The sequence below is a fragment of the Vulpes vulpes genome, chromosome 3, assembly GCF_048418805.1.
Source record: "Vulpes vulpes isolate BD-2025 chromosome 3, VulVul3, whole genome shotgun sequence".
Taxonomy (NCBI): domain Eukaryota; kingdom Metazoa; phylum Chordata; class Mammalia; order Carnivora; family Canidae; genus Vulpes; species Vulpes vulpes.
In genome coordinates, this window is record NC_132782.1 from 85,843,771 (window position 1) to 85,856,485 (window position 12,715).

A 12,715-nucleotide genomic window follows, 5' to 3' on the forward strand; every position below is an offset into this window, starting at 1 on the left:
CAAACTAGTAGATGGGAAAAACTGAACTACACCCTGTCCCCCTCAAATCGAGAATCTAAAAGAAGGCCAGCAAAAAAGCAAGACAAAAAACTTCAAACAGGTAGGTAGGAAAAATTATACAAAATAGGTACATAAAATTCCAAATATCTCATAGATACAACACACATAAATGGACTACATGTTCCATGTTAAGTGATCAAGACTGACAAATTAACAAAATTTTAACTTTAAGCTATTTACAGGTGATGTAAACTAGAGAAAAGGACTGACAGAGATAACCAGGCAGATTCTAACCAAAAGAAAGCTGGGATAACTATATTAATACAGTTAACAGGCTTAATCCTTAGTAATGCTTCTAGTCTTAAAAAGAGCCCCTTCATAATTACAAAAGGTTAAAATCACATGATGTTATATATCAATTCTAAATTTGTATCCTTGGCACAACATTCAAAGCAAATACAATTATAATTATAAGGAAAACCTGTAATCAGATTTTTTTTTAATCGGATCTTAATATGCCTCTCAAAAACTGAGAGAAAACAGACTCAGAATCCTCTATCAACAATCCCCAGATCAGAAGGATACAGGAGATTTGAACCTCATAAACTTGACCCAAAGAGAGCCATACAGATACACCTATGCAGAATACCAGAAAATACATTACCCCCAGCACCTACAGATAATAAAAAATACACTGACCCAGGGTGAAGAGGAATCCAGCAGCTGGGAGAGAGGTGATGCAGGAGGGGAGTGAGAATCACTCTTTAGTCACTGAGATCTGGAGGTTACTCTGATAAAACCTAATGAAAGCTAATATACCAAGCTTATTAATTTTTCTTTTCTTTTTTTTTTTAAAGATTTTATTTATTTATTCATGAGAGACACAGAGAGAGAGAGAAGCAGAGACACAGGCAGAGGGAGAAGCAGGCTCCCCCATCCTGATGCGGGACGCAACCCCGGGACTCCAGGACCACGCCCTGGGCCGAAGGCAGGCGCTAAACCACTGAGCCACCCAGGGATCCCCCAAGCTTATTAATTTTTCTTTGGAATTAGCTATCTCTGCCAATAACAGTAATATTCAAATCACATTTAGGAATTAAAACAAAATCCACGATGGTTACTGCTCTCTTTCAATTTTATCAGCTGAAATTATTGTCTGCACTAACTAGGGATTTATCCTGTTGTACTCCTACTCTTCTGTGCATGATCTTAATGTTTGAATGTTCTGAAAACTGAGATGATGCAAATAAATCAATTAAAACCTTGCTTTTAAAAACAGATGCCTAGGGGATCCCTGGGTGGTGCAGCAGTTTAGCGCCTGCCTTTGGCCCAGGGCGCGATCCTGGAGATCCGGGATCGAATCCCACGTCGGGCTCCCGGTGCATGGAGCCTGCTTCTCCCTCTGCCTGTGTCTCTGCCTCTCTCTCTCTCTCTCTCTCTGTGTGACTATCATAAATAAAAAAAAAAAAAATTTTTTTAATAAAATAAAATAAAATAAAAAAATAAAAATAAAAACAGATGCTTACAGGAAATTTTCACATAAAAGTTATTATTAATAAAAACAATTTTCCAAACTATAAATCTCAGTAAGTAGTACTATCATGCTAAGAAATGAGGCTATTAATTTTAAGTTAAAAAATCATCTAATTATTTAAAAATATAAATGGCACATACATTCACTATTTTAAAAAACTGACAGGTTTTTAAAACCTGGGTGGCTCAGTCGGTTAAGCATCTGCCTTTGGCTCAGGTCATGACTTCAGGGTTCTAGAATCGATTCCTGCATCAGCTCCCTGCTCAGTGGGGAGCCTGTCTCTCCCGCTCCTTCTGCCTTATCTCCCACCCTACTCTGCTTGCTCACTCTCTCTCGTGCTCTCCCTCTCTCAAATAAATAAAATTTTTTAAAAATAAAAAAATTAAAAACTGACAGGTCATAGGTACTACTCTATAAGATCACCTTAATGAGACAAGTGTTTTGAACTGCCTAGCTGAAGTTAAGACCTCAAGCTCTCAGGACGGGTGATCCTAATCCAAGCTCTGGCTCTGTTATATACTTGATAAACAACATTTTCTTCATCTCTGTAAGCCCTATTTTAATCTCTCTCTCTCTCTCTCACACACACACACACACACACACACATACATACATATATACACATAATGTGGACAAATATGATTAAATATCCACATTAACAAATGCAAAGAGCCGAGCAAGGGATGGAGTATAAGTCAACACTTACATAAGCATCAGTACACAGTATTTTCAAAGGTAATGACTTAGCACATCATAGTCTTAAAAATAGGGGACAGAAGTGAAAGCAGTCCCTCATCCAGCATTTCTATGTGTCAAAAACACTTGGGTATAACCTTTTGAATGCATGACCTTGAATTTCCACTGAAAACTTACCAAGTCACAGAACTCAAACACCAGAAGATAGGGAATTGCTTCTACACATTGTCCAACACACTGAAGAATATTTGGATGCTGAAGAATACTGGAGAAAAATAAAAGTCACAGTGTTGTTCATCAGGGAGCAGGCTAGTAGAACTGTTCACACAGTAATCCAAATGTTAACATTCATAACGATTTAAATATGATAAATAGCAAAGTCATTTTAAATACATGATTTTCAACAGACTTCACACTATGTTTACAGAACACATAGTAGTGTTTACTTACTAGTAAGGTTCTCCATTTTTCAAAAAAGTATCTTGTTCCTTTGGGCTTGCACTTGCTTTTAACTCCTTCACTATGACTCTGGCTACGCTAGTGCCTGTATAAATCTCTCCAAGGAGGACCTACAACCAAAGAACAGTTTTTCATTTCACTTCCATCAGACTGGTAAAGAAGTATGTCTCATTATCAGGAAATGGAGTACAGGAAAATAAATGAAGCAACAATCAGGCCTTCCACTATGAAAATATTACCTCAGAAAAAAACTAGAAAAATGAAACCATTTTCCTTCAGTTTTAAACTGTTCACTGGATGTTGATAGCTTTCATATATGTGTCTGTATTTCTTTTCTACTTATTATAAAATCATACCATATTTTCACAGATATTACCATTGACATCACAGAAGAGTAATTTGTAAGTTCAAACATAACTCAAATGTTTCTCAAAACACTTCAACTGAGTTTTGTTATTTTGTCTCCTTCAGATATGAGAAAGTAAACTGACACACAGGCAATGTACAAATATACTATCATTGCATTATAATTTTAAAAATCTATGGTATTCCAATTATTTCAGACCTTTATACTAAAACTTCATTCAAAACAGAAGGAAAAAAATAGGCCACTGAAATGAACAGAGTACATAATGAATGAAAATAATGGGGTGCCTGGGTGGCTCAGTTAGTTGGGCAACTGATTCTTGAATTCGGCTCACGTCATGATCTCAGGGTTGTGGAATCGAGCCCCGAGTTGGGCTCCAAACTCAGCACAGAGTCTGCTTGGGATTCTCTTCCTTTCCCTCTGCCCCTCCCCACTGCTCATGCTCTCTTCTCCTTGCTTTCTCAAGTAAAATCTTAAAAAAAAAATTTTTTTTAAAGAATGATCAAAACTAAAAGCCTGCTTTTTAGAAGTTTTTAATATTTTTATCAAGTAAATTAATTTTAGCGCCCTGGATATAGTAAGACCTTGAATAGAAAATAGTTGATTAAGAATGTAAAGGCAGAAAAATAACAGAATAAGGAATTCTGATAATTAACAAAGTCATATTCTGGATTCAAATAACCAGCTTGTACAGCTATCATAAGCCTAGTACTCATAAGATAGCAATTCCAAAAAAGGTTAGAATAATCTCACTGCCACTGCCATCATTGTTGGTCTTCAATGTCTGTAAGGACAATTCATTCAACACCTTGACCTCTCAGGTTTTTACTTCACTTCCAACAATCTTTTCTCTGACCCTATCTTGGAAAATCTCCTGTGGGACTAGACCTAGTTAATAACTAGATTATGGTCCCAAACCTTGAATTTTGATTTCTCCTTCTCTACCTGTCCTTTGATTTCCAGCTCACTCACTTAAACAGTCTAATCCCACAAGGGCACAACTTGTCCTCCAGATCCATACATGATACCCTCCTTCCACCATCCCGCCCCTACCACAGGGCTGGCCCCTCTCCCCTCCCTGGCAGCTTAGACCCTACAATCCTTTACTATCACCATCCCCTTTGCCCCTCTCACAAAGCCCTATGGGCTTAGCCAAACCCCAGCACTGCTTAAATTCAACTACTTGCCTATGGCAACACCAAAAGTAGACAAAACACAACCGCAATGACTGGTCTCATTTCAAATTCATTAGGGTCTTCAGCATTCCCAACCCCCTGCTATGTATGTTCCCTAGTTGGTAGAGTTCCCAGAGGACTCTCTCACATGTTCTTCTCCTATTCAAACTCCCAACCCATCTTTTTACTCCTCCCTTTCAACTGGCCTATTCACTGAATAATTCCTCCTTTTAACACCAAATCCACCTATACCTGTATCTATACACACTGTTTTTATTCTCTTTCTAAGAGAACTCCTACAGTACTCCCCTTTCCTCTCTCCTGCATTATCAGCTTCTCCACCCTAATATAAAGAGGCTAAAATAGTTGCACAGCCTATAAAAAGCAAGGCAAAGCAAAAAGAAAAATCTTTCCTTGGCTGTTAGGTGTTCCCAAACAGCTTGAACTCCGTTTCTCTGCTTCCTTTTAGAGTAAGACTCAGCAAGGTTTGTAAATGTGCCATCTCTGCTTTCTCCCTTGTGCCCACTGCATGTGAGCACATGATCCCTCTACAGCCTCTTAGGACAATACTGTGGCCCTCACGTGCTACACCCTACCTCTCCCAGTCTTTACTTAGTTTGCATTTACTACCATTCCTCCTCTTGGCACTCCTCCTTTGCCAACTCTCAGAACACCCTGCTCTCCTGCACCCTCTTCCTCCTCACTGGCTGATCACCCCAGCTTCTGTCATTGACCTGAGCTGACTTCTCCTTGCCGCAGATCCTCAGGGCCCTGTCCATGTGCCCCATTCTTCACGTGCACAATCTTGGTGATTCCATCTAGTCTCACATCCCTAAATACCAGCTAGAGATGGAGCTCGCCCAGACATGTACCTCTGGCCTGGGACCTCTCCCTTGAGCTCTAGGTGTATACTTCCAACTGTTTACTTGGTACCTCCATCTGGATGCCTAAGAGCCATTTCACCTAACTTATCCAAAAGAGAACTCCTGACTTCTTCCTCCATGCCTGCTTCTCCTTAATCTTTGCCATTTCACTTGCCAGCAATTCATTCTTTCCACTGATCAGGCCATAAGCAGCCATCCTTGACTCCCTCCTCCAGACTCCACTGACCCATCCCTAGTCCTGCAGGCTCTTATTTGAAAATCCATGTTGCTCACACCACTTCTCACTGCTCCATGCTATAATCTAGGCCCAATGTCCCTGGTTCCCCTTGGTCTTCCACAATATGACTGCCCAAGTGACCCTTTCAAAGGTAAACCAGATTACAGTACTCCTCTCTCAGACACCAAAGTATTTTCCCAGCTCCCCCTGAGTAAAAGTCTCTAAATGCATCTCCCATCACCTGGCTCTCCCACACCTCTCTGAGCCCATCTTCTACTCCTGACTGTTTGCTGTCTGATCACCTGCCACCACACTTGCCAACACCCCGCTACAGCTAGAGATTTAAGCTTTGTTAGGGCAAGGGTCCTCTTTTGTTTGCTGCCACATTCCTAGCACTCCACACAGGCCAGGACTTCACTTCACCTGCCTTCCTCCACGTTGTACATTGAGCACCAAAAACAAGGTGTGATACACAAAAGGTTTTGCCAAATGGCTTAGAAGATTTGGTAACTAATAAAGGTTGGATAATGTCAAAGACACAGAACTGACAACTCTGAATGGAAAGACAAGAGGCATAAGATGGCTGATCGATCATCAAGCAAATACCTCTTCTTGTCTTGACCACCCTGCTTATGATGCAATTGCCACTAAGTGAGGAACCTTTTACACAAATCCACTGCTAATTACATCAAGAAAATAGCTACGATAATAAGATTATTCCTTCGGAACACCTCAAAAGAGGTGTTCAGTAAAGTACTGCTACTATATATCCCTTGATAGGCTATGAGAAATAGAGAACAGTTCTTTGCCATGGTTTTCATTATAATAATACTGTGTATCTATGGTTCTAAAGTGGTTTAAGTATCATTAGGAAGACAGGGGAGAAGTGGAGAAAAATTAAAAAACTAATAATTTACCTTGAGGAGGATTTAGCTTCTAAAATTCCAGTCTTTCTTCCCTTCTTACTGTTCTATGCCAGCAATTAGAAAAGTATCTGATACATAACTAAAAGACCTTCTTGGAAAAATGCACACACTTAGAAACACTGAAGCTCACACTCCTGTGTGGTTCAGGGCGTAAGGAGTACATTCAAGTAGTACCAGAGCAACTAAAGAAAATGTGAAATATCCTACAATACAACTCTTAATTAGCTTTAAATTCTAAACACTGTAACTGTGTTTAGAAGGGGGATAAAAAGTAAATGTGAACATTTTACCTTTCCAAACCAGCCATTTCCAATTTCCTGTATATAGTTTAGACTGTGGCGAGCAACTTGAGACTTCAAACCTTCTGTAGGGAAAGGAACAAAAAACAAAATATGGGCATTTAACCGGAATGAAATAAATATTAAATATATAAAGTATAAACAATGTAAACTTAAAGCTTGTGCTAATAAAAGTAAAATATATTCATTAAATATATATATATATATATCATCACTTTCAAACTAATACTGCTGAAATGGTTTTGGTTTTTAAAACTGACAATGTTTTTCTGAATGCATTTCTTAAACTGATACTTTGCACTGTCTTCTCATCTAACCACTCTACTATAACCACTAATCACCATTCCAATGGCTTTTACTTAGTCCTTAGTTTCCTGGTAGGGGTGAAAATCTTGTCAAAAACTGTGTCAGCCTTATCAGAACTGTGGAAGACAAAGAAAGGTTTACAGCAACCAATCAAACCAGGAGAAAGGCCACTGAAATAGGGTAGATCTTGTGTCTTTTATCATAGCTCCACCACCCCCCCCCCCCCCCCCGCAATCCCCCAGTGCAGCAGCAGTCTTAATGATGACACATGTTCCAGTGTGCGTCTCGGTTCCAGACAGAGCACAGTGGACCTTAGAATTCCCAAGGAACTGTGTTCCCTTTTAATGCAAGTTTCCCTGAAGGACTGCCACAAGTGGCTTCCCTGGGCTTCACCAACTCAGAACTCTATCAGGACATCATATGCCTCAAAAACAGTGAAAGCCAAATGGACAAGATACTTCCATTTGGAACAAAAAATAAAAGTATAGAGGCAAAGAGTAGAAATGCTGAAAGCTTTACGGAAAAGCCGGGGAGTGAGATTTGGGAGGTGAACAGGAGCTCTGAAAAGCTATTGCAACAGAGGAATCTTGAGAGCCACCTGCATGCTCAGGGAAGGACACACACTCACAAAAGCCTTGAGAATAATGTAACTTTCGCCTCTAGCTAGGCTTCATGCCCAGCACAAGCAGGAGGTGAGGACTATGGCAGAGCTCTAAGGAGCCTGGGTGAGAAGTGTCCCAACACTGAGCTAATCTGCAAAGACCCACAGAATACTTCTTTTGTTGTTTTTTTCTTCTCTTATGTACAACATATTATTCAGAATGTCCAATTTTCAACAAAAAAGTACAAAACATGAAACAAAGAAGAAAGTATGGCCCACTCACAGGTACAGAGGAAATGTAAAAAAAAGTGTCCCTAAGAAAACACAGATAGTGGCCTTACTGGACAAGACTTTAAATCCATTGCCTTGGGCAGCCCCGGTGGCGCAGCGGTTTAGTGCCCCCTGCAGCCCGGGGCGTGATCCTGGAGACCATGGATCGAGTCCCACGTCAGGCTCTCTGCATGGAGCCTGCTTCTCCCTCCGCCTGTGTCTCTGCCTCTCATTCTCTCTCTGTGTCTCTATGAATAAATAAAATCTTAAAAAAAAAAAATCCATTGCCTTAACCATGCTTAAAGAGCAAAAGGAAATCACAGACAAAGAACTGAAGGACACCAAAACGATGTCCTAATAAGTGGAGAAGATCAATAAAGAGATCCAAATTAGTAAAAGAAGCCAAATGCAAATTTGGAGCTGAGAAGTACAATAACTGAAACGAAAAAATTCACTAAAGGGGTTCAACCACAGAAGGAAACAGACAGAACCAGCAGTGACCTTGAAGAGAGTTCAAATACAATTATCCAGGCTGAGCAGAAGAAAAAGAATGAAAAAAAATCAATAGATAAAGGCTAAAGGACTTGTAGGGACACCACCAAGGGGACCAACATACACATGAGAATCCCAGAAAAGGGGAGAAAGGGGGGGCAGAAAGAATATTTGAAGATACTATGGTAAAAAAAAAGTCTCAATCTGATAAAAGGTATGAATCAATACATCCAAAAAGTTCAACAAAGTCCAAGTAACATAAATTCAAAGAAACCCATTGCTGAAATGCACTGTAACTGTCAAAAACTAAAGATGAATAATCTAGAAAACAGCAAAAGGGAACTGCTCATCACATACAAGAGATCTTTGATAAGATTAACAAATGATTTCTCACCAGAAACCAGAGGCCAAAAGAAGTGGGATGGCACATGTAAAGTGCTGAAGAACTGTCAACCAAGAGTTCTATACCTGTTTTCCAAGAATGAAGGAGAAATTAAGATACCTCCATATAAACACAAGTTTAAGGAGATTGCTGTCACGATACCTACCCTACAATAAATGTTAAAGGAAGTCCTTCAGGCCAAAATAAAAGGACACTAAACAGCAACTGGAAGCCATACAAAGATGACAGGTAAACATAACTACATAGGTAAATATAAAAGCCAATTATTGTATTTTTGTTTTTTGTTTTTGTTTTTTTTAAAAGGTTTTATTTATAGGGACGCCTGGGTGGCTCAGCCGTTGGGCATCTGCCTTCAGCTTGAGGTATGATCCTGGAGTCCTGGAATTGAGTCCCACGTCGGGCTCCCTGCATAGAGCCTGCTTCTCCCTCTGCCTAGGTCTCTGCCTCTCTCTATGTCTCTCATGAATAAATAAGATCTTAAAAAAAAAGATTTTACTTATTTATTTAAGATAATTGTGATTTGAAGGAAATATCTAAAAAATAAATGGAATAAGAATCAAAATGGTACATACACAAACAAATCCCAATGGCCTATTTTGCAGAAATGGAAAAACTGATCCTAAAATTCATATGGGGGGAAGCTGGGTGGTTCAGTCAGTTAGGCATCTGCCTTTGGCTCAGGTCTTGGTTCTGGGGTCTTGGTATTGAGCCCCGCCAGCTTGTGTTCTCTCTATCCAATGGATAGATAAAATCTTTTAAAAATTAATTAAAATAAAATTCATATGGAATTTCAAGGGACGCTGAATAGCCAAAACATTCTTGCAAAACAAAACAAAGTTGTAAGACTCATAAACTACTCAATCCCAAAACTTAAAACAAAGCTATAATAATCAAAACACTGTGATATTGGCATAAAGCTAGATATACAAATCAACTGAGTCTGAAATAAACATCAACAAATACGGTCAGCTGATTTTCAACAAGGTGCCAAGACAATTCAATAGAGGAAGAAAGGGTCTCTTCAAAAATTGTTGTTGGGGAAACTAGGTAACCACCTGTAAGAGAATGAACCTGGAACCTTACTCATATTATATATAAATATTAATGGGTTAAAGACCCAAATTTCAAAGTTAAAACTATAAAAGTCAAAGATGACACCACTGGTGTAAATCTTCATGACCTTGAGTTCAACAAAGGCTTCTTAAGTATGACACTAAAAGCACAAGGAACTAAAGAAAAAAATAAATTGGACTTCATCAAAATTTAAAACTGTGCATATGAAAGGACACCAACAAAAGAGTGAAAAGACAACCTACAGAATGGGAGAAAAACTTGCAAATCACATCATTATTATGAAGCTATTAAATCATTAAGACACTACAGTACTGCAACAAAGAATTAACAAATTACTGAAATAGAATAGAAAGCCTACAACAGACCTATACACATATGGAACTAAAAAGCAGAGAGGAACTGAAGGACCAATCAATGACGAAAGTTCAGAAAAACACAGCAATGGGACAACTGGGTGGCTCAGCGGTTGAGTGTCTGTCTTTGGCTCAGGGCATGATCCTGGGTCCAGGGATTAAGTCCCACATCGGGCTCCCTGCAAGGAGCCTGCTTCTCCTCCTGCCTATGTCTCTGCCTCTCTCTCTGTCTCTCATGAATAAATAAAATCTTTTTAAAACATTTTAAAGAAAAACACAGTAATCTACCAAAAAAGACTCATTCGTTCCTTAACAGCATGCTGAAAAATCAACTCAGGATGGGTTATGGATTTATTTATTTTCTTTTAAAAAAGATTTTATTTATTTATTCATGAGAGATACAGAGAGAGAGAGAGAGAGAGAGAGAGGCAGAGGGAGAAGCAGGCTCCATGCAGGGAGCCTGACGTGGGACTAGATCCCAGGTATCCAGGATCACATCTGGGCCGAAGGCAGCACTAAACCGCCGAGCCACCCGGGCAGCCCCTGGGTTATGGATTTAAAGTAATATGTCAAGGTGAAACCTTAAAACACTGTAGAGAAAAAAAGTAGTTAAGTATCATTTTGACCACAGAATAGGAAAGGATTTCTAAAGACATAAAAAGCTCTAACTCTAAAAATATTAATTTTAAAAAATTAAAAGAGAGAGAGAGAGAGACTGCAAAATTTCTAGCTTAAGAGGCTGTTAAATTTGGCTATATTAAAATCAGAAAACTTATCAAAAAATTCTTTTTTCACATATATTTGACTAACTTTTTTAGTGCACATTTTGATTTCTTCTTCATTTTCTGTTTCCATTTTTACTAGTTATTTTCTTAGTAGTTACCATGGAGATTACAGTTATCATCCTAAATTTATAACAATCTAATTTGAACTGATACCAACTTAGCTTCAATAGTAATAGCATATAATATTTGACACCCAAATAGCAGGAACATAAATTAGCACAATTCCTTGTGGGGGGTAAGCTGGCAATATCCCCCCAGATTATAAAACACGTGTACTCTTTGACCACTTTTAAAAATTTATTATGCCAGCCCAACATCAGTGTGCAAACCAACATAGGCAGAAGATTATTTTTTTTAAGATTTTATTTATTTATTCATGAGAGACACAGAGAGAGAGAGAGAGAGAGAGAGAGAGAGAGAGAAAGAGAGAGAGAGGCAGAGACACAGGCAGAGGGAGAAAGAGAAGCAGGCTCCATGCAGGGAGCCCAATGTGGGACTCGATCCTAGGACCCCAGGATCACACCCTGGACAAAAGGCAGGCACCAAACCGCTGAGCTACCCAGGGATCCCTAGGCAGAAGATTTTTAATAGCAAAAGATTAGAAACAATCCAAATATCCATCAGTAGGTTAAATAAGTTGTGCTAAGTCCATACAATTTAAATAGTAGAAAATTGTGAGCAGTAATAAATAAGCTCCCTTTATGCATATGGAAAGATCTCTAAGGTATATCCGTAAGTGAAAAAAGTAAGATGCAGAATATATTTACCATGCCCATAGGAGTAAAAACAGTGAGTGTGTTGGGGTGAGGAGCAGGTAAATGGGAATATTTACATCAAAAAAGTCCAGAAAGATGTCTAAGAAACCAAGAAGAGTGGTTACATACAGACAGTGGGGGTAGGCGCTGAGGTCAGATTCAAAGACTGGAGGCTTTTCACTATATGTACCTTTTCATGTTTTGGGTTTTCAACTGTATAACTATTTTACCTATTGGTAAATAAAATAAGATATATTTTTTAAAATGTGTAGAGTTCTTCTAGATTTGCTTTTGAATATGTGGTGTACTTTTTCCACTTAATGTATCACAAAAACCATTCATCCTTTTACAGGACAACATAATGCTCCATTGTATGTGGGCTTACCATAATTTAACAAGATATGTCCTGTCAGATATTTCACTGACCCTGCAATAAATTCCTTTGTAGACATATATTTGCATACTGACATAAATAAACTACTGAAAGTGGAACTGCTGGATCAAGGGTAAACACATTTTACGTTTGGATGCATACTGTCAGAATACCCTTGGGAAAGAGCATCTCCACCAACTGACAGCCCTGGTAAGGGCGACTGTCCAAGTGCCGGCTTACCACACATGCCCTTCACCCATCACCACGCAGGGGCTGGCTTTTCTTCTCATCTTTCTTTAGCTGTTATCATCTTACTTTACATTTGTATTTCTTTAATTGACAGTGAAATTCCGATTTTTTTATTGGCCATTTGAATTTCTTTTCATGAGTTTCTCCTTTCACATCCTTGACTTATCCTTTCCTATTATTTCCTACTGTTCTTCTTCCTATACATTTATTTGTAATCTTAATATATATTAATAACATGGGGTGTTTTTAGACATTTTTTTGTAGTTTACAATTTTTTTGCTACTTGGTCAAATTTGGTTATGATGTCTTTTCCCATAGAGAGTATTTCATTTTATGAATCAAATTCACCAATATTTTCCTTCATGGTTTCTGCATTTGGTGTCAAGCCTTCTTACATCCCAAGATCATAAAAATATTCTGGGACTATTCAATGCAGAGAAATTGAAAAGCATTTCTTCCTATTAAGAAGGGATTTAGAACAGAGGGCTCTAGAAACA

The 12,715-nt window shown here is 38.7% G+C and overlaps 1 protein-coding gene across 1 annotated transcript in view; it reads right to left on the minus strand.

The window, feature by feature from the left end:
• Positions 1-12,715, minus strand: part of LMTK2 (lemur tyrosine kinase 2) — an 80,267-nt gene that overhangs the window by 38,463 nt on the left and 29,089 nt on the right. The window contains exons 4-6 of the mRNA XM_025986245.2: positions 6,549-6,622; positions 2,681-2,799; positions 2,408-2,495 (exon numbers count right to left, since the gene is read on the minus strand). Of these exons, the coding sequence (XP_025842030.1) occupies positions 2,408-2,495; positions 2,681-2,799; positions 6,549-6,622 (281 nt within the window). The remainder of the gene's footprint in view (positions 1-2,407; positions 2,496-2,680; positions 2,800-6,548; positions 6,623-12,715) is intronic.